The sequence below is a fragment of the Botryllus schlosseri genome, chromosome 6 (genome assembly GCF_051294905.1).
Source record: "Botryllus schlosseri isolate E-star chromosome 6, Bs_hap1, whole genome shotgun sequence".
Taxonomy (NCBI): domain Eukaryota; kingdom Metazoa; phylum Chordata; class Ascidiacea; order Stolidobranchia; family Styelidae; genus Botryllus; species Botryllus schlosseri.
Window position 1 is genome coordinate 8,822,940 of NC_137241.1, and position 23,010 is coordinate 8,845,949.

The 23,010-nt window shown below is 43.6% G+C and overlaps 2 protein-coding genes across 4 annotated transcripts in view; one reads left to right on the forward strand and one right to left on the reverse strand.

The window, feature by feature from the left end:
• The window catches only part of LOC145440848 (cell division cycle-associated protein 7-like), a 346,780-nt gene that overhangs the window by 317,653 nt on the left and 6,117 nt on the right, over positions 1-23,010 (reverse strand). The gene's annotated exons all lie outside the window — the stretch shown is intronic.
• On the forward strand, positions 935-22,967 carry LOC145440843 (uncharacterized). Of its 2 annotated transcripts, XM_080318602.1 has the most exons (12): positions 945-2,102; positions 2,170-2,406; positions 4,225-4,495; positions 5,318-5,446; positions 5,606-5,743; positions 11,518-11,826; positions 13,743-13,885; positions 13,950-14,047; positions 14,867-14,981; positions 15,856-15,961; positions 18,187-18,489; positions 21,381-22,967. In XM_080318602.1, the coding sequence occupies exons 1-12, from the start codon at positions 1,962-1,964 to the stop codon at positions 21,722-21,724; spliced, it is 2,334 nt and encodes a 777-aa protein (XP_080174728.1). In that variant the 5' UTR covers positions 945-1,961; the 3' UTR covers positions 21,725-22,967. The 2 variants fall into 2 exon arrangements, with proteins under 2 accessions (XP_080174729.1, XP_080174728.1); XM_080318603.1 differs by lacking the exon at positions 5,318-5,446 and having other exon boundaries at positions 935-2,102.

Here is a 23,010-nt window from a genome sequence, read left to right on the forward strand (position 1 = left end):
CTAGCTCACCTTAGTTAATAATTCCCTGGAGATCTTGTAGCGCTGGTTTCACAATTTAATTACTCGTATTCGGTCTATTTATTTTGCGGGAAATTATCGCGAGTTGCTTAGAGGAGGTCCGTAAGTTACTGCAAATCGTAAAGACGGTGGATTACTCCGTGCCCTGTATCTAATCGACAGGGCGCGCGGAGTTGAACGGCGACGCATTTCAGGGTTTGAGTCATAAAGGAAGATTCACACCAGGGTTCTGAAATAACTTGATAATATTTCGCTATCGTACTGTCGATGAAGGTGGCAGGATATACTTTGAGGAATTAGCATGAATTTTTGGGAAAGTCGCATATAATCGTACTTTCTCCCCACCGCGTTGTTATAACGGTCGATTCGAATACGATACGTCATATCTCGCAGCGCCAGGTGAGACATGAACCGTCTGGTTTATCTTGTTGGCAAGCGATAGTCATAGGAAATGAAGCGAAAGAAAGCATTATATCACGGATACAGTCGACAGGGTGTAACTGCCAAACAGAATTGCTGCTTTAGAGGAAGACTAAGCTCACTTTATTTTCGTATGCGGAAAGATAACCAAGGTTTCGCATGATGAAACTTACGCTGACTCTAGCAGGATGTGAAAACCGAATTAACTTGACCGTTTCGATTTTCCCCCCGGGCAGGACGATATCAATTTCTCGCCTCTGTTTAAGCGCAAATTTTAGATATTTTGAGAAAAACATATATATAGATATCAACATCAGCTTAATGTAGATTTGAAATCTTGTTACGTTACGCATGCATGGACCGTAAAATGTCACGTTCGACGTCATTTGTGCTGTGGTCATACGATAAACGCGGACACAAGTGTCTACTTTTTCAATGAGAAGCTTCCAGATAAAGGTTTAGTACTGAGGAGTTAGGAAGAATTTCGTTGCATGCTTATAACAAGTATACGTGATCGATGAGGTTTTCCACAGTGCTTTGTGAATTCGATGTGCTTATAGTGTATAATTTGGTGCTTTACGCAACCTACGCTGCGGTAAATTTGTCTTTGACAAAATCTTTCGAACCAGAAGACATGAAATTACTGCAGTTGAAGGCAAGATTAGTTGTACGATTAGAAAACCAGTGTATTTTCGTAGTCTCGAAAACGTCGTAAGTCGGGGAAACTCCAACAGGTCTTATTTCACAGTCCTAACGATGATTTACGAGTGATGAGAATGTACCCGCGATGACTGAACGCGCTTCTATTCTGCGCGCAAAACTACGGCGATTTTGCTACAACGGTACATCCGGGATTTAATTACCCAGACAGTAAGAGAATTAAGTCTGTCAAAAAAGCTTTATTACGAAAAATTATCGACCGCCCGATGCACACGACAATTATTATGCGGAAGATCACGTACGATTCGCGATATTAATTCGTGCGTACGGCGACAAAATCAGATAATGGTTTCTGCATTTCGCATTGTCTGAAATGGAAAATACGTAAGTGTCATCAGATGCTTATCTATTCCGCCAGTAGCGTGATGCCTTTTCAAAGATATCGTATCACAGTTGAGGATTGTTTATCATACGTAATTCGCTTGAGAAATTGCTTCTTGCATTCGCAATAATGTCAGGATTGTGTAAGAATTGTCACGTGCTGGTGAAACCCTATCATCACTGCGCGCTAACGTTATATTTAGCAGGCCATTACCGGTACCATTCCGTCTTATACCATATATAGCTTTCCCGGAATTTTTAATAAATGGCATGGAATTCATTACGCGTTTGCATGTAGGGTGAATGGGTATATCTTGAAAACTATTCAGCAAGGGTGCTTGAGAATTGATTCAAAATTGTTTATTCTGTTCCAGCCTAATTTTTATATAGCTCATTAATTTATTAATAAAAACAACATCTGCTGTGGATTGTGACATAACTTCAACGCATGATAGACTCCCGGGAAATACTGCCTGCGTAACATGAGTGTGACGGATATGGTTCAAGTGCTGACACATAAAGACCCTGCTCATGCGAGTGGCGCTCTGTTGCGGTTGAACGATTTGCGAAGAGAAGGCATACTATGCGATCTAACAATAAGAGTGGAAGGCCGAGAATATAAAGTGAGAAAAATAGTGGCCGAGACGCAAAAATTCAATCCCGTGATCAATTGATTTTCTCCGTCGACAGGCTCACAAAGCGGTGATGGCGGCGTGTAGCGATTACTTCTTGAATGCAATTTGTGGCGGCAAAACAACCGCTACCGTATCCACGGGTTCACGTGGTTACGTCACAGTCGACTTGGAACACGTGACGCTGCGTGGTTTTGCTCCGCTGCTGGAGTACGCTTACACCGCAAATCTTCAAGTCAATGCATCGGATGTCATTGACGTCCTCTCGGCAGCCAGTTATATGCAGATGTTCAAGGTAAGATAACCACACAACATGCGGGTCTTGACCCTCGTCCATTTATCACCATCAAGCAATAAAAGTATCGATAGCGCCGCAAGTTAAAGCGGCTCACACTGAGTAATTATTATCCCGTACCTTACACATCTGACTATTTCGTGGTGTCTGACGATACACAACATTCTGCTCGTCATGCACAAATCCCCGCCCGGATGCTAGCGGCCAATTTTCTCTTGCAATTAGCCTACTGAGCATCGTCGCTGTGTAAATTTCAGACTCGAGACTTCCTCAGTGATATTACTGGTGGGGGATCAAGCAGGTTTGAGGTCATATGCAGTAATAACAAGTAAATGTTACCGTGATGACTAAGACCATTGCGGAATTGTCGCTGTCGCAAAAAAACGCGTCTAGATCGGTAATGTTCTATCCATTATAGAGATTGCGTTCATGATAGGGTTCACACTTTCGTTAGAAACATCCCCACCCCTTAATAAATATTATGAATAGAACGAGCTTCCAACATATGCTCCAATGAAATCCAAATGAAAGCAATGCTACTACGTCTGCAGTCCCGTTTCATTCACATTTCCGAGTTTACCTTCTAGTAGTTGCATGAATTACAATGAATACAATGCTATAAAGATAAGAAGCAACAATGTGCTGGGAGCAAATTAATCTTATGCAACGTACACACTGCACAGTGCACAATGCACAATGCACATACATGGAATGGCGTAAATGATTAATTGCTCCTCCTAAGACGGTCCTGCTGTTTAACGGCAGTAAAAAATCAACATATTGAAGGATAGTGTGACAATACTACGGTGACACATAATGAAAGCTGTTGGTCACGCATTTGTGAGAAAGGCAAATCGCGAAATAAAATTACTTTTTGTTTCATGAGGAACTACGTTTTGGTAAACCAATCATGCATGCGCGGCCGCCATGTAAACAGAATTGTGTTATTCGAATTTATATTACTGCATATTTAAGCCACGGGGTAGAGGTGCTCTTTTCCACCTTTTGGATTACGCTATAGTCGGCTAGTGTGACGATTGTTTGTTTTTTTGGGTATTCATGGTGTTTGTCGACTACTATGGTCATTTACACCAGGCCGATATTCTTCTTATTTTCCGTAACTGCCAACTTATAGCACGGCCCACCTCTAGGCTTTTGTAAGACACCGCTGACGCGGATGAGGTGGCGAGGAGGAGCCTAGTGTGACGATTGTGATTTTGTGACAATACCGCCGCTTTATTTCACTACTAGAATGTTCGACCCACCAGTCATTTATAGGTACGCCCGTTTTAGTAACAGGGTTTATTGCCGTTGCGGGGTTGTCCAATTTGACAGAATATATCTCGGCTCAGTAACTAACATCTATGCATAACATGATTGCTCACTGGAATCTAATCTTCATCCGGTAATGCTAAATCGCCTGGAGAAATAGCCCGTTGCTTGTCTCAGATATAATAGCACCGATATCAAATTTGGGCAGTCTTTTGCGATGACACCCGTTTTTTCATATGTCTGCCTTTACGGGAAACGCATGATTCCGCGCTGACCGCTTTGTTTACGGTGTCTGTTGATGATAATTGCCTGCCACCGGACGAGAATCGATTCCAGCCGAAGCGGCGGACCTTCATGTGAAACATTTTGAGTCAACGTAATTTCGATCCAACGTGTCGAAAGGAAACCAAGCTTCTCAATGACATGCCGCGGCGCGAGAAGCATGCGGGTGTTGAGTTTTCGTTTTGTAGCCAATTTTCCGCAAAAAAAAAAATGCTGCGACGGCATATACCCGATCGCGCGCGTAATAAGGTTGTTTTTGTTTAGGTTGCAAGCGCGTGCTCTGAATTCATGAGGTCAAACCTGATGTGGTCGCAATCGCGATTTCCGAATTTCAATAACAGCGGGTCGCGCAGTAGGTCGCCAAAGCAATCGTCTTTGCCGCTACCCAATTTGCCGTCAGAGGTTTCAAGCCTGCTCAACGCAGCCACGGCTGCCGGCCGGGTGGGCGCTATGGGACAACCGCCGCTTTTGATACCAATGCATCATTCACTCGCGTATGACGTTGGGTTTCATCAACTAGCAGCTACTATGTCAGGTAAATGATTTTCATCTCTGCATATCCATTTTCTGAATCTCTTATGTTAAACTATTGCAATCTCGCGAGTATCTCAAGGGAATGCCCGCTTCCTCAATACTCTGTCATTCACCGGAGTGTGATGCGTACAAATGTAATGCCTTTATTTGCATCGGTTACGCTCCGAGTTAATTTGGATAGTGCTATGTGTGTTCGCATGAGTATTCTCCCTCCGGCTTATTATCGCGCGTTTGTGGGTTGAGGTATTCGGTCCGCGACTGGAGGATATAACTAATCGGCGGCGTGTTCGAAAAATTTCACTGCGACGCCGAAAATTACGGCTGAAGGCGTGACATGCAGGGCAATTTCGGAGCGTTTTGATTCCACGGAACGTGATATCTCTTCCCAAATGAATCATCATATCCTTTAACAAGTGGAGCGGTTGAATGGGTATGAACTGTGAGCTGTCTTGACACAAAAAGGTGTAGCGACGCAAGATTAAATAATCACGGGCTAAACAAATGCTTCGGAGAAACGTCCCGGTTAACGGTCTCGAGTGTGCTTGCTCTTGCAATATTGCGATGTATGGAAAAGAACTTAACGACGCCCAGTTCTATTCATAGTCGAGTTGTTTGTCTTGCATCGAGCATACTAGGAAAAGTGAAGTAGTATGGCCCTTGGCGTCGCGTCGCGGCTGCTTAAAATGCGAAGGTGAAAGGTCGCGCTTCGTCGAAAATCTGCTGGATAACATTTTTAATAACGTTTCGCGAGAACACAATTCCGCTAAATGTTTAGAAATTCGGCCTTTTGTTGACAAATCAATTTTTGTGCTGTTCCCGGTAGGATCCCAAGCTCTCACGCTTCGAGACAGCTCTTCGCCGAGCCAACGTAATCTCACACAATCTCCCAGACTTTGGACGCCCAATTCCGATTCCAAAAACGACGCCTCCGTATCGAGATCTTCTACACACGGTAAGCAGATCCGATGCAACCTATCCGACATAGGTTAATCCGCCACCAACTAGTGGCTGATAAAGTGATAATACCCCTGACGAGTATCAGCTGTAGATATTCGGGTTCATTTCTATATGAATATATTATTTGACTCTCGAAATCATTGCTTTTTTATAGATCATGCGATCCGCGACGCGTACAAGCGCAGTTCTTCTGGGCACGGAAAAGGCAGCAGAAAGTCCCTCGCCGTAAAGCTCGAGGCTCGCACGGACGACGAAGACTCGCCTTCTAGTTTGAATGGAAACAATAACGAAGGTACTGGTTCCCTTTTTGCGTCGAGTGCTATTTTACTCTACAACAATTTCACATTGTGATGAAATACGCCGAGCATTGTCATCGTCTCTCGAACGAGTACGCGCAATAACACCTGCTGACAGTGCACGTAGAAACATAGTCCAATCTATGCATCGTAGTAGTCTGTCACTGATGGACTTGTACAGATGTACAAACTACTGGGTCTTCAATTGCGCAACTAGAACTAGAAATAACGACCCTTATAAACGCGCAACTAACAAAATAAAACACGACACACCAGATTCAATTCTGAAGCGACTCAGCAATTTTATACAGCAAAGAAATCTTGGAGATAGAATCGGCCTTTCAAAAGGACAGGATTTTTGGTTTGAAATGGAAGGGGATTCAACTGACCTACTAAACCCACCCCTCGCTATACGCCACTGTTATTAGTGATGATACTGAGGAAGCAATGGTTGTATCTTGTATGAACATCACACAACAGAACACCGGTATCACGATTCACGTCTTACGACGACACGAGTTTTCTCGTTATTCGGCAACTATTTTTTAAATGCGCAACTAGAACTGAAACTACTCACTTTTCAAATTCCGCATCTAGATCTAAAGCTAGAACTACCTAAATAACAGTAGTTAACTGACAATCGACAAACAAGATTGGTAATTTGCTTAAGTCCGACTGATGACGCAGGCTCATAAAGATTACTTAACCTTGACCCTTTTGCGCCTGCTTAAATTAAACTTTCGGTCGCTTACCGTAATCAAATCTGCGGTTCGTCGCAGTTTTAACGAATGTCACAGGCGATTTATGTCGTATTTTGGAACTTATGCCTCCGTGAGAAGCGTCGCAAAATTTGTTGGTTTTGATATTCTGTGTATCGTATCTATTGGGCAAAATAACTTTTTATTTTGCGTTTCACCAATTCCGATTCACACATCCTTAATTTGGCCACTGTGGTTTTAAACTGGCCGGTTTGTGGTCCGTTGCAATTCAAGAAATCCGCGTTACCAATAGGGCGCGGTTTCTAGTCAACTTCAAGACATGTACTCGCCTCGGAAGTCGGAACATCATGTCCGGATCCTGTATTGCGCTTGACAGGAAATGTACTTGCGGTGTGTTGATACAGCAAACCAATGTGGCGTAAAATTAAATTATTCGTGGCATCTATTTCGTCATATATGCGATATAAGATCCTTTCACCTTTTTGTCACGAATTCAAGTGACAGCGAAAGTCTTACTTCTTACTGGTGTTATTCAGCCTGGCGGCGATGTAGGTGGTCAGTAATGTCGCGGGTGCTTTGGGTTCTGTTTCTTAATATCAGTCTTGCTGCCGTATCCAAAGTCGCGGTGCATGTCCGGCGAAACAGTATCTCTTTCCTTTCATCGCCAACGCCAGTTATAAATAAACGCCCGCCTATAGTCGCGGTGCAGTTAATGCTTGATCAAAAAGTCCTTTCGATAGCATCGTATAAGTAAATATCATCAATGGAATCCATGACATGCGCCGTGAGTCACATCTTGTACTTATGCGAAATTATTCTCCGACACGCGGCCCCCTTTGATTGTCGCTGCGACGGGGCGCTGGTGATTCACAGTGTTAGGTCTCGACTTCACGCATGCATCACGGTACCGTACGTTATTACTATGTCATCGGTGTTACTACATTTGGTGCTGTTGCCGGGTTGCGTAAAGTTAACGACGGTCGACTTCACAGTTGTGATTTAATATTGTCACGTTTAGTAATATTCTCCATCATGCCGCGGCCGTTACCGCAAGTCATCGGCAGATAAATTTCCGAGGCTTCCTTACATTCACTTTCGAAATGCGCTCGCCATTTGTGTTCCAAGCAAACACGCGCAAACGGTCGCGTCCGTCTTTGTATGCATTGTGGACCTTTGAATCGAATTTTTTTTTGTTCTAATGTCGAAAACTGACCCCGCCTAAGCACACACGCTTTTCAAAACAGATAAATGCTTGTATCGCACGCATGCTGAGCGACGCAGCAAGATCTAGTTAGCTATTTGCCACCATGAAAGGGTCTTGTACGTTTCCGCGATACGGAACAGCCACAAAACTTGTTTACTTACAGTCCCATGGCATGGTAAATTGCACCGAGACCGAATATCCAGGTTACTTATCTCTTACTACATCTCGCCCACGGCTTGCGTTCATGAGAACCAAACCGTGTCGACATTATTTTCGGAGGAAAAACATGCACCTGCACTGCAGGATGTCGCGACATAAAAGAGACTGGGAACCTGTCTCGAGGAGAGAGTACAGTCAACCAGTTCAATCGATAACGGACACGCTCATGAGTTTTAATGACGCGAGTGGACTAGATCACGTCGCAAGAGCTGCATAACCGTTAGAAGGTTGAAAGTGCACCAAACGGACGTAGTGACTGTCATCTGCCATCAAGCTAAATATTTAACTTCATATTTTAATATCGTTTGCATTAGCTTTCATAAGAAAATTTTGAACAGGCTACATCCTTGAATCTACCAACATCGCCTTTGTTATCAATGCCGTTAACAAAAAACTTGGGTAAACGATGTGGCGGACACCGTGACACGATTTCTCGCGACTTAGTTTGCCCGATAACGATTGAACTGACACAGTTTAAGTCGCGGGGTATCCTGGTGACAAGTAATGCTAAGGATGATCACGAAGCAGTAACAGTACATGTTACTCACGTCACGTCAGCATACTGCTATCGGATATATGGGAATAATAAACTTGTGCACGCAAGGTCGCTAAATTTGCGATCCTGCATCGGATATTATAAACTGTTCTCGTCTCTCCGATGCCTCACGGCAGTTTATGATCGAGTTAACTCCGTCACAGGTTCGAATTTCATTAAAACTCCTTGCACCATGTCTTATGAGGGAATTTGTTTGTACACGATTGCTTGATGAGAAAAAACGATATGAATCTTCTTCCAGCGGCATGCCCTGTGAACTGTTATTAACGCAAGCGACTCATTCCTGCGTTTTATTTGATGTGTCTTTCGTCACATGTGTGCAAACATTCGATCTCCGGGCGTGCTACGACTCTCCAATATGCAAGTAGGCTACACATCACTCGAGATGTACCGAAAACAGCTTTGTTGATTTCACTGCGATGAACAGATAGCGCTTGTTACATTCTTGGGTGCACGTACTCGAGCAGGATAATTACGACAGCTTAATATGAGAGCATGACGCACCGTTTGGCGCGGGAAATTATAATGGTGCCACAGTTTTGCGAACCCTACTTCGTAAAAATGCAATATCACCTGTACAAGTGTACAACCATCACTCCGTGTTCCAGTTATTACGTAAAGGATTCGATGCGATCACGCTGAAGTGACATTACGGCTTGTAAAAACTGGGACCATTCACGCGGAAATATAACTGCTGCCTGCGATTAGCTAATGTACTGTTTGGTAATGCTTCCGACGCGCGGATATCATAGCAGCATCTTACCGTGTATATTTTAATATCGTAAATTTATTACTGCCCGCTGACGCAGTGATATGTCAGGTTAATTTTCGAAAATAAAATGAATTGGGCCACCGTGATTTAAAGAGAAATATGTATCCCGGAAGACACGCATGGGGGCGTCATTAAACCCGCCCGTACAGTTCAACTTTTGCCCTGTGTAGGCATGATTTCATGTCTGTAACTGCGACATTCACATGTTTTTCGAAAGCAAGCGATAATGTCGTTCGCGCCTGAATCATGGCTCCCATTGTCCGTAGAGTGAGTCACAAATGACAGATGCCTCATTCGAGCTGCGTTTTCCTATCGCTGTATACGGCGTGGCGCGCCGTTTATTGTCCATCAAGGTGCAGGCGTTTTATTGAAGACCACCTCGCATTTCGTCACAGTACGTTAACTTTTCATTTATCTCTTTTCAAGACGGCTCAAGTCCTTGAGCCAGTGGGATAGTAAAACTGCTGCGTTTTCACGCTTCGGTGGAACTCGCCGCCTACCGTATTTTATATTAACGCGGATGCAACATGCACTCCGTTTTGTCCCTTACGTTTTGCGGCTATGCGGTCATGATGACGCGAGTTTTCTTTTCAACTCCGGATAAGTCTTGATTTAATAGCCAAATTTTCGATGCCATCACTGCCTTGCCCTAAGGCATATCGACAAACCTTAATTTAACATGTCTAAAATAGCAAATTTCAATTCATTTGTACAAGCATTAGGATGTGTTGAATTTGATATCAACCGACGCTCGTCGAGTGCGACTGTTTCGTAACAATCGTCATTTCAACATGGCTGCAGCGAACGGGTCGCGATCTCTCAGTGTCTCAATATCGCGATCAATTTCGTGACAAATACGTTGTCGAATGTATGAAAGCGATGACGAACATGCCATCCGTGTATCGCTATTGAAAATAGTGATAGCTTAGTGTATGCTTGTTGCTAAGGCAACTGGCACTCGATGTAACAAGCGGCGTTACGCTCACTCTGTACATGAGAACAAAACTAGCCCTCATTAGTGTACACACTTTCAGTGCATGGTCGCTTTCGCATAATCGCGCAACCGATCCTGTTTCCAAGGCCCATTGTGGCACGCTGCTTGTTATAACGTCTGTGTTTTTCTTCTGTGAGCATGAATGCATTGTGTGGGCTTTTCGACTTCACGTCGAGTCTATTCAATTTTCCTGAATAATGAATGCTTTGCGATATCGTTCCGCCTCGAATCGTTAACAAAAGCATTCTTATCTTACCGTCACCATTCTCTCGCTGCCTCTTGAGACACTCAAACAGAATAAATAACCAAATATGCCTCGTTATCCGTACTTTCAAGCAGTTCAAAATGAGACCCCGTACCGGACTCTTTGGCATCGTTTGCACGCATGAGAAACGGTTGCCGTTATTGCCATGTCTACCGGCGCAGTCATTAGGCTTCTGGTCAAATGAGCATCGTGTTTACTTCTCCAACGTCCCCAAACTTCACAAGCACACAAACTTGTTTGCTTTATGCACAGCATGAATGTATCGCTTGTGTATGCGGGAAAACACTCACAGCAAGACGTTTCTAATTAGGAATTATGGGAGTTGTTGCAGATGCTGTCACGTTACTTCCGCGTGGCTGAAATACCGCACCCACACTGGACATTTTAGCGTGAAAAGAGCGTAATTGTTGTGCAAGCGTCGCGAAATAATTTGTAACGACGCAATGTATGTCACTAGTTGGAATTACAGGATCTTATCACGCCATCTCGCCTCCCAATAATGCTCAGTTCCAGTTCCTGATCGCTTCGGTAGAATATACTGTTTTCTTTCTATTGCGATGGAATACTTTATGCGTGCCTTATTCAACGCCGCAGTTTCCTTATTGAACCGAATTTTATTGGATATTGCAGTTTCACTCTTCTTAATGAATCATATCGAATCATGCATTACGATGCTACGAACCTAAAACGTGACATCACGGCACTACTCACCGTTTATGATCGGGCTTCCTTGAATTACGCGAGATAGGTCAGAGATAGTCGAAACGCCGTTAAAATTAACGGGCTGTTTGTATTTGATTGTTTTCGTTTGCGAACTATTTGCATATGCAATGATCAATTTCTCTACCAACAGGCGTGGACACTTCTAGACTATCAATTATCACTTCCTGGCAAACCTCTGAAACTCGTATATTTGGGAGAGATTTTTGAATATGGTTGTGGAACTCCTCCGCATCATGGATGAAATTCTGATTAATTGCAAATATTTACACACCATCCCGTTTTACATGATGTGGAGTGTAGCTTTCCCGTTATTTCCAGGCGGAAACTCAAAGTCTGCCAGTCCGGCCGGGTCTGAACCGATGGAGGACTCTTGGCAGGCGATACAGAAGATGTACAGCATGCGGATGCAGCCCGACGATTCACACGCCGACCGCCGTAATATGACGTCACCTTGCGAGCGGTCGTCCGACCGCAAAGATTCGAGCGAACCCGCGGACATAAAACTTGCGGCCGGAACCCTGTACAAATCCAAAGATGAAGATGACAAAGGATTAACTAACAAAAATATCAACAATAATAACAACATTAACCTTATGAGGAGCGAACTGGAACACTACCAAAACGCAGGTTTGCATTGTAGATACATTATACGCGGCTGACATGCGTTAGCAATCTAAATACGGTGTATCTACAAACGAAACAGCCAGCGCATATGCTCCAAGCATCACACCGCCTGCCAAGCATTACATTGCACAGCAAATACAATGCCATCTGCCATGCGTTAACGTAATCAGACAGGGTGTATGCTTCTGTCAATTTCGCAATCGTTATCATCATCAATTCACAACTTTCCTGCAGTTTACCAAGAAATCATTTACGCGCTGCAGTCTATCTTTTGGGTAATGTCCTTCACCGGCTGGCTGTGCGTCAAGATTAAGGCAAGGCCGTAAACGTCGCATCACGGCCAGTTACTCCTTAATGACCTGGTGATCATTTTTTGCTCGTAACACTTTCGTGGAATCAACCTGACTGCGGTTAGCCATACGGGAAATGCTTGCTTACGAATGTGTGACGGCGGTGAAGACGTGCGTTATACTGCTAGTGTGTTACTGGTGAAATGGCAAGTAGAATTAATGCCATAGAATTATACTCACGTAAAAGTAGAAGGAACAATTTCGAAGACATCACAAAACTACTTGAAGTGGAAGTATAAAATGAAAGGTATGAAAAGTAGTCAAGCAAGTAGTTTCTAAAAGTAGAGTTGTTCGAAGGTTCTCATGCTTACCAAGTTTATTGGAGGTGGCTACTTTTGAAATTACAAGATGTATATTATCTCCCTACGCAAAATCACTATTGATACTGCAAATGGGTGCAACCTTCGAAAATATATTCAGTTACTGTGATACAATGGTTATTACACGCGGTTCTTATGGCAATTGCACTCATACAGTGATAAAAACTTATCGCAAAGCTACTTTCTACTTTTCAAAATTCAATGTCTGCAAAGTAAGTACTTCTGCCCAAAAACTATTCACGTAGAAGTGGAAGTAGTCTAAAAATACTCTACTCTACTTGAGTAAGTAGATGAAGCAGACAAAAATTACTTGACAAGCCCGAAGAAGTAGAAGTACTTCGTTGCTGACTACATCTGGTAGTATCCTTGTCGTGATCAAGATCCACCCACGATTTTCTATACCGTTGCTGTGATAAGCCTGCTATGCGTTAGGCGTGTTGGCACTTGTTCGATTGCGTTTTTCTCTTTGTGTGTTCGAGTTATTGGCGGAGACCGCATGTACTTGCGTTTCGAAATGCGTAGCTGGAGTTCTTCTAGTTTCCGCACCTGCGGCGTCTGATTGGTTGCTCGGTAACGGCAGCGTGCTTCATGAAATACGCAGCTGCGCGCGTTTTTGCATTGTGAACGAGTGTGAATAGGGCTTAACAGCTTCAATTCAACAAAGTTTTGTTGGGAAGCGGGTGAGACTTGGAATTTTGTGTTTATGTGGACGTTTGAGCCAAAGCTTGACCTCGGTCTCATACAAGTTAGTAAATGCGGTGACTGATAAAAGAGGGAGTCTCCGATAGTCATGTGACGCCATTTTCGTATTATGACGTTATCATCCCGTTAACACGACACGCTTATTTCTGTCATGGTCGCGCCTGTATGTCCCTCGTGTTTGGCCGTTATCGTGGTGCACCGTAAATACATGATGGAAAATTGATCTGTTTAATAGATTTTCATCATAGCGTAGGGTGAAATTCAGACCATCTCTTTCTGGTACCAAATTTTTCTTTCATACACACAAATATCCATACATTAAAACGAGCGAATGCAACACACTTCATCCTTTACTTACTCGCGTGATGTTATCCAACCTTCAAAATACCACACTTGCAGTTCCGTTGTTTTGAATCTTACCGCGGCTTTGACAGGCTGCGTGTCACGTCAGCAAACAAACAGTCTTTATGACGTTGCTCGTGTGGTGCTGTGACTAATCTTGCGCTGCGCTTGCACTGGTAAATATGCTGTATTCTTGCACGTTCAGAACGACCCCACACCGCTATGTCTTCAGCTAATTTGCTTAACGTTGCCGTACGCAACTCCTTCCTGAACCAACAACAAGACGAAATGAAATCAGACGCCCACGGCGGGCAAGATCAATCGAAACTGCTCAATTTACCGGCAGTGGTAAGTCTACAGATCTAGATTTCTTCGTACATTCGGTCACGAAATCGTTGACTTATTCTTGCAGCCTCCCAACGGACAGTATATGAGCGTCCGCAGACGTACTCTTCAATCCTCAGTACCAAAACCCCACCAATGTCAGATATGCGGTTCGAGATTTACAAGGTATGTGCTCTGTCAATCTTCTGCTGGGTCATGTGTGTTATAATATGACAAATGTTATGTATTTTCGGCTGACTCTCGTAAGGGGTAATCGTCCGCAACTAATGGGAAGTGGAAAAGAAAATTGTTGATATATGTGATGTTCTCTAGCAGTTGACGATCACCCTTACCCCTGAGGGGCTGCCGAAAATATTCAATTGTATACTGAAGTACCGTACCTCCAAAATCATCATCAGTATTACTAATGTTAGAATTTCGACTGGCACAGTCACGCGGATTGAAAGATACCTATGCCGCCCTTTTAAATTCCCGACCAGGACGCTGTGACTTTGTCTATAGTCGCTGTGTTATGATAGATCCGGTTAGATTTTACGTAATTGTTAAAAAATTCGCCTGCCACGTTTCCCTGCCAAATTCTCATCCTAATGCTATGGGCCCTGGGTGGATCCTTATAAAAGCAAAGGAAAAAAGACTGGTTTGTAATGTACTTGAATAATAACCGCCAAAATGATGGCTGACCTGACGCAATGCGTTCCAGACTTGCTAATTGCCGGCGACGATATACCGCACCGTGAGTGACGCAGGCAGGTTAATTTTGCTGCTAAGAGGAGCAATTTGAACCCTACTACCCGTGACCGCGACAGAGAAGTGATACAATCCAGTGGCAGTGATAATCCCGTTGCGGCTAATACAACTGGTGCCTGCTATAGCAGTTATAATGAATAATTAAAATCACATCCTTACTCACTACTTTGGTGAGATTCCATCGAAAATGGTTGGCTTGATAGAAATTTCCGTTACTCAATACGTCGGTATTCGCAGATTCCACAATTTGAAACAGCACATCAAGTTACATTCCGGCATAAAACCATACGAGTGCGACGAATGTGGCAAGAGATTTACAAGAAATTATACCCTGCGTTTGCATAAAATGAAGGTGAGTTAATTCAGCGCTTGCCATTTCTACGCGGAAGTACATACGACATCGTCTAATTAGTCCTTGCCGAATGCCTTTCCGCGTTGCAATTTTCGGTGTATTTATGCGGTTCGAAATAGCGCCTTGTAGTTTCGAGATTGTCAGGTAGTTTCGTTGAAAACCGAAAATAATCTGGTGGAATATACAGCAGGTGTTCATCCGGGCATATTGTAGTTTACATTGCGCTTATTTGATATCCCGCAATGTGTCTGCATGTAATTGTGAGTCAGTATGCCTGGGCTTAAACCATGGTCGGCGATTCAATGCGGTGCTCATGTAGGAATGTAGGTCCTTAGTTTGAAATTCGTAACCTTGTAGAAAAGCTTGTGTATTTATTGACGCTGTTGTATCTAGATTATCCAAACCGCGTCGACTTTTGTCTGTCCTATTCCAATTCTGAACATATTTCTGTATTCACTCCCTTGCGAGTCATTGACATGGCCGTGGACGGACGCGTGAGTGAAAGTCGAAGATTTTGTCCGAATACAAGACAAAGGATGTATTTTGCACGAATTACCGAATGCTGCTGTTTTAAAATACCGGGCTGGACTGTATGCATCCAGCGACTAGGCCTGCGCACAATGATTCGAGCATTGCGAGCATTGTTATAACGTCATAATCAGTGATACTGAACTCGAAGCCTAATTAAACGACACTCACACTACTGATCTAAAACGTGTTCTCGCCTGAATGAAGATCTCTTCCTACCGGTCAACTCTTCTCCAAACCAATCTCAGCCTGTCCTTTCCTTACTTTCTTCTCCAGTTTCTGTTAACGTGAGTACCGCTCGCCGCCTGCATTCGATCGCTAATGCTAAACGCCTTTTTCTTCGCAGCACGTCGGCATAAGGAACTTCCGATGCGGTACCTGCGACGCGTCTTTCACGAGCTTGGGCGAGTTCCGCGCCCATCTGCGCCTGACGATGCACTCGCACGTTCCAGGTAGGTTATAACACGCGCTGTGAACGGAAACACGTAAACTAACATCGTGTATTTCGCATATGTCCATTATTGTGCACACTGGAAGTACATGAGTGGAGAATATGTGTATCTACCAAATTTCCACCATAGCGAGGGTTGCAAATTAGGCCATCGGCACCAAATGTTACTTTCACTCGCATTCCAATGGATGAAAACGAATCAAGTACACTAATCCTTATTTAGATAAATCCCTGGGTTATGTATCAGTACCCAGTGTTGGGATCAAGTCACTACCTACGAGTCATTTCGAGTCATTGCACATTTTGACTCGAGTCAAGTCAAGTCAATCGAATTTCAAAAGTGACTCGAGTCAAGTCAAGTCACTCGATTTTTAGAGGTGACTCGAGTCAAGTCGAATCAAGTCAAGTCAAGTCACGAGTCAAGTCACAATTCAAGTCAAGTTGTCTTTTCGAAGTATGAGATGAGGCATGATAACGTCATTGCATTTTGCTCGCTGTCTGAAATACAGATTGAGTGGTTATTGATTTTGAACCGATGAACGAATATAGAGTTAAATATAAAGTATACACGCAAGAAGGCGCTGTATCGCTCACATATATGTAGAACTGCTAAACCTCCGTTTATAGTTACCAGCCAAGATAGATTCGAGCCTGCGCCAATGGTTGAGTACTGTATATAAACTATATTTGAATTCAGTTTCAATAAAACAAGAGTTTTGATTAAGGTAAAAACAGAGAACAGAAATTGCTTTACTATACTAGTTTAAGACAACGTAAGCTGTAAGCTTCGATCACCTCGTTTGAGGTCAATTTATTTGTGAGAGAACAATGGAGGCTCAGTAAAACGCACAATCATTAAATGATTGGTCGCTCTCACGCGTTACACTAGCGTTTCGCGAACAATCCGGATATATGCAAGATTCAGTGATTTTGATCGTCACCGATTACTTGATGACTTGAAATTGACTCGTGAATTTTTGCTCCGAGTCACGAGCCAATCCACATTTCTGATACGCCAAGTCAAGTCAAGTCATTTTAGCAAAGAGACTCGAGTCAAGTCAAGTCGTATCAAAAAGGTGACTCGAGTCATCCCAACACTGCCAGTACCACCTTTTTACTGTTTGTTGGGGTGGTACAAAAAACAGAACGTACCTCGTACCTGTGTGACAGTGTGTCTAAGCCAGTACTGATGAAGTATCGTAGGGTGCAGAACAGGTACCTGGAGGTTAATAGCATACAAAATTTTGCCTTCCCACCCATTGGAACAGGGGAAATGGGTCAAACCATTCTTATACCGATATATCCCAGCGGTGGCGTTGGGCTACCTCAAGAAGGCAGAAATAATTGGTATACACGTGTGACGTAATCAGAACCCACTATACACCCCTGAGATATACCTCCATTATGATGAGGACATTTTATCCGTGTTTACCCATTTGAATGGGTGCGAAGTCATAATGTGGTACCATAGATGGCCTGATTTGCAACCTATGCCATATCCTCCACCCATGTATTTAGGATATGTACTGTATAACCTAAATGAGGTGCCAAAAGGTGCTACACGAAAACCCACCCTATGTCACGCCGTGCACGTGACCTCGTTTGTATTGCTGTATTTGGCTCATTTACACAATGCGTTATGTATAGGTGGTCACTGGTCAGTAACGGAGTACGTCTACCATTTCCGATCACTCAAGAATGTTATGGGTACTAGTATTCCCTGCTCAAGGGGTTATGATTTTATAACAGTAGTTTTACTTTTTACCTACCTGAAATTAGCTACCGCTACTCGGGTAGAAATTCACGTTACTTCTACTCAAGTACCAACGATAGGTACTTGGACCACCTCTGCATATGTATACGGTGGGGTGGGTTTCGTTTATATATACAATCTGAATGATGCGCGAGAAGGCGATGCAAGAAAAGCGACCCCAAGTCATTCCGTACATGTTATCCCGTTTGTGTGTTTGGCTCATTCGCACCAAGTACTAAATGCGTGTAACGGCTGAATTAGGCGCCAAAATACGACGCCTAGATTGAGAAAATCAAGACAATCCACTCTTCGTATTTACATATATTTGAAGAGACTCTTGGAAGCATAGAATTTCAATGTACAATTGAATGCATTATTCAACAACGGGGGCCTACGATACTTACATATATTTACAAATTACAGCAGGCGCGACCACTTTGAATAGATATTAAGCGATTTGTTTTATCGTTTAGGAAACCCGGCACACGGTCAACAGTCGCCGCCCGCCAGCAACTCAGAACCGGAAGACCTTAGCTCCCCGATGGCGTTGCTGAATTCCATTCCGAATAGAAAGCAGATGAAGTACGACGCCGCGATGGCCAGCCTCCAGCGCAGCTTTATGGGCGAGAGGGCCTCGCTGCTCAGCGCCGCCCTGGGCAGCATGGCGCGGTCGGTGGACGGGACCGGGAGCGCCGGGAGCAGCTGCGGCGAGGGCTCGCCCAGGATGAGCGACCGGTCGCTATCGCCCCAGGACTTATCGACGAAAGGAGATTTTCGTAAGTGTCTGAGCTCAGAAACAGATGGCATATTGTTAGTCACTTTTGTGTGGTTCGACTTGCTGCGCATACATTTGCTATTCTCATGCTCATAAAAATACACTATGAATTGATATTAACGGAACTTGATTCATTTTCCAGATTTTTCCCAATTCAGTAGCCAAATTCTAATTCTAATCTAATTTGGAAAAAAATGTGTAGCTATCATTATAATTTTAATCAAATCTGGAAATAACTGTGTGCAAATAAGTATAATTCCACTCTAATCTTAAAAAAAACTGCGTGGCGATGATTCTAATTTAATCTAACATGGAAATAACTGGGTTGTGTGCACATAACTGTAATTCTACTCTAACGTGGAAAATACTTAGCCATAATTCTAATAATAGTATAATTTGGAAAAGTTGGAAATTTTCTAGTTGTCCAAGTCTGCTTAGCTGTGGCTTCACTGTAGTTCGGTTTGGCTGGTATCTTTGGCGTGACCAGAGGTGGGCAGTCAGTAGTTTTTGGTATTCATGGTGTTTTTCGACCGCAATGGTCATTTGTCATATACACCCGGCCTATTTTCTCTATTTTCATTCCGTATCTGCCAACTTGTAGCGCGGCCCACTTCTAGACTTTTGTTAGACACCGTTTACGCGGATCAGATGGCCCGGAGGAGTCTTGATAAACCTCCTGACACTCAAGTACGCTTTGCGTGCTTGCGTCTTGCACTGCCTGCTTGACTAAGTCTGAATCGCCCGTATAACTGTTGCGTATTGCCGACTCACTACTGTTTCCATATAATTTCAACCTTGTTTGTTGTCAATGTTACAGTGTATAGTACAATTTAGAATATAATCAATTCTCAGCAGATCATAGATTATACTCATGGCTCGGCCCGTCAACTTATATTCTGCTTCTCATACGGCACGTCGGGAACAATAATTGTCCAACCCTGGGTTAGCCGGTATTAACCGTTCATTAAACCACCGCGGTAGTCACGATATCGTGGTTTCCAAGATCTTTTGTCAAACGCTGACGATCCGATCCCACGCGATATGCAAATCTTCGTGTAAAGAAGATGTAAATTCTCATTGGGAATAACTTCGATTTCATTAGCCACGGTAGATTCAAGTCTTGTATTGCGTGATAATAACGCGAGATTGGATTGAGGGATGATTTTTATGGGCTGTGAATATGTTAATATGCGTTATCTGCGTCGCGGTTTTAACTTGACTTCGCGGCGTGGAGGTGTAAATTTGGGAGAGCATGCTATCGTTGACCGCGTTTGTTATCAAAAGATGTACTTTGAATTCCGTTTCGAAAAAGGTTTGGTGGTTTGTTCAGTGGTGAACTTTTGCACCGCGCCTTATGAGTCACTAAGACTAAGCGTAAAACCGCAACCGTTAACTGGTATATCCCACGGACGTGATCGCTTTATGATAATAGTTTTGGAAGAATATTGTACCCGGCCGGTTTGTGTGGCACGCCACAAGATCATAGTTGAGAAAATCGTCACTCAACATTGAAATTCCCTGCGTTGGGGATACGAGCGCAAGCGGTAAATGTTAGTTGCTTACATTGATTTTGGTTGTAACGAGAGGGCGTAGTGGACTAGTGGTATGGACCAAAGCTGCAACACAAATAGATTACGGGCTCGAGTCCGACCGGGGTCGACTTCACAATGTCCTCCGAAGTGTTGTAGGTTTATCTTGGCTCCTCTTCGCCATCTGATCTGCGTCAGCGGGGTCCTTAAAAAGCCTATAAATGAACGTGCTACACGTCGGCAGATACGGAATCACAAATTAGAATATCGGCCTGATGTAAATGACCATCGTGGTCGAAAACACCATGTTTACCACAATCACTAACAACAACATTCCTTTTACATGTTACGTTCGCCCTCATCAAAATCCTTCAATTGTGATTTTCGCAAAACGTTTTATACAACTTTTAATTGGCGTATTGCGCGCAGGATACCTCGTTCGGTTCAAATTATGACGCCACATTGAAAATTTACAAGGTCCAATATTGCTGGATAGTGATGTCGCATTAGAAACCCGCGTTCATAACCAGACAATACCACGGCACGTTCCCTCCAATTGTCTTTAAAGTCAGTGACGCTGTCATTTGCTCTGACTACGTAACTGCGTATGGCCAGTGGCCACATGTCTATATGAATAGCTCTTTGATATTCGGATACCATAAAATGATTCTGTCGTGGATATTATTCTAATCATACCGAATTCCTATACCCAAGTGTCGGAGGTTTATCTAGGCTCCTCCTCGCCACCTCATCCGCGTAAGCGATGTCTTACAAAAAGCCTAGAAGTTGGCCGTGCTATAAGTCGGCTGTTACGGAATAAAAATGAAGAATATCGGCCTGGTGTAAATGACCATAGTAGTCGACACTCGACAAACACCATGACTACCACAAACAGCAACAGCAACCTCGACATTTCGACAAGGCATTGAAGTTTGCTATTAAGGATTTTGTAAAATTGTGGTACACTGCTCAAACCATCAGTCGAGTACGAATAAAAACAAAGCACATAGAAAGTCAATTTCACTAGAAATTTCCGGAATCGGTAATAGAATGCGAAACAGGCACTGGGGCAAAAATTGTGAATATGGATTAAAACCTGTTTCGAAAAAGCGTGCTGGATTCGTGTCCGGTTCGGCCGCCACATCCTGTACATCTTAAATATCAATGTATCCTTGTGCTTATTTCTGTCGAGTTCCGTTTGTCAAGGAGATCTCGAGGGCCACTTCGTCAATATCCGTATATACCGTTATACCTTCGATCTATCCTTATATATTTACATGAAGTTTTGTGTATCTCAGAGGTGGTTAGTAACGATGTACTTCTACATTTTCTCCCACCCCTAATTGTAAGTCTTTTCATGTAGAAGGCGACGAGGCTATCGGCCCGAATCCCGACAAAGCAGAGGACAACGCGTCCGAGAACCCGGCCACTAACCGCGACTCGGAAAACTCCGAACTAAACGAAGAGATGGAACACCACACGCCGGCCGCGAAAGAAGAACAACCCGCCTCGCCGGCGCCAGAACACGAAGACTCCTCTTCCGAGAAAGACCAAGACGACCGCGACATGCCAAACGACAGCGTCAACGGCTACATGGAGCACGAAGACAGCGGCGTCAACGAAAGCAACGAAGCCGAAGGCAAGAAATCCGCCAGCGGTACTCCGAATGACCACCCGCTGTCGCTGGTGGTGAACGCCTCCGCCTAATACCTGTGAAGAAAACCCAGAACCTGTTGTGTAGCAGTTTTGCTCGCGATTTGAAGCCTAACAAACACCTTACTAATTCGAAAGTGCGAACTGTGACTTTTTTGGCTTGAACCGCTCCGCCGCGCCGGAGCGTCCATTCTTTTTTCTGTACGCTACCGTTTTATCCCCACACTGTTCTTGTCCACTGACATGTGCTAATGTAATCTTCGTATCCGCTCTCCAGTACTATGATGTTATTACGTTATGCATAGCGTATTTTATTTGCACCCATGGGTCTGGTACCTTTTCCTATAGCTTTTAAATTATTTTAACGCCGAGGTTTTCTACGCTGTTTTGTGATCACGCCGTACAAGCGAAAGTAATCTTCCACGACTAGTGACATTTGCACGATACAATGGTACGAACACTAACATCAATGCACAACACATGTGTCGAATCGGTCACGTACGCCAGTACTATTTTTTGCACGGGAAATGCACTCACCATCAAGTTTCCACTGCCTTTTACGTTTTACTGCTGTGCCTTAGTCATTCTTGATCTGAAGGGAACTTGATGTGATGAACTTGATCATGATGATATTTTGATAATTGTGTGGCCTTTCCGCTATTTCCCCCTATTGTGCCTATTTCATATCATGGAATGCGTGTACACTGTACAGTACATGTGATCGTGTGTGTGTTTGTTTTGGTTCTGTGAAGCGCTGACAACATCAACCTTATGTTTTAGTTTCTTTCTGTACTAGTAGTTGATTAGTGCGTTGCTACATTTCTTTTATCCGCTATCTGATAGTCGCGTGATGTCGCCTGAGGTGCTGATGGGTAACTCTAATGCACTTTTGGGCCTTTGCTGTCCAATGTGTGTCTTGCCGATGTCTAGTTATTTGTTGTGACATTCACGCGGATGTTCCAATGGCCGGTGTCGGTCCTGCATCTTTTTCGTCGTCGTTAGTGACTTTAGTGTTAGTTGACCGTAGTGAAGCTAGGATATGACAATCGCCTATTTTATATTTTGCTGGACCACGAAGATACTGTCGCTTATCTGTATGTACAATGGACCACTTCAGTTGAAGCTATTTACCTGATTTGAGTAGCAATATTTTTGTGCTTAATAAGCTTTCCTTCCCTTGTCTGCTGGAGCAGTGATTTCTGACCAGTTTCACCGGTCACGTTTTGTCAATGTGTGCTATTTTTGTATTTGCTCACCATACCCTGTTCCGTATTTCAATAGACTTGAAATTGCAGAACTGTGGTTTCCTAAGCCCGGCCAGCCGCCACTTCCTTTGCGTT

Excerpts from the sequence above, each read along its gene's own strand:
- LOC145440843 (XM_080318602.1), top strand. The coding sequence starts at position 1,962 with ATGAGTGTGACGGATATGGTTCAAGTGCTGACACATAAAGACCCTGCT. Across the intron at positions 4,496-5,317 it reads ACTAGCAGCTACTATGTCAG|GATCCCAAGCTCTCACGCTT; the intron begins GTAAATGATTTT and ends TGTTCCCGGTAG. Across the intron at positions 11,827-13,742 it reads GGAACACTACCAAAACGCAG|AACGACCCCACACCGCTATG; the intron begins GTTTGCATTGTA and ends TTGCACGTTCAG.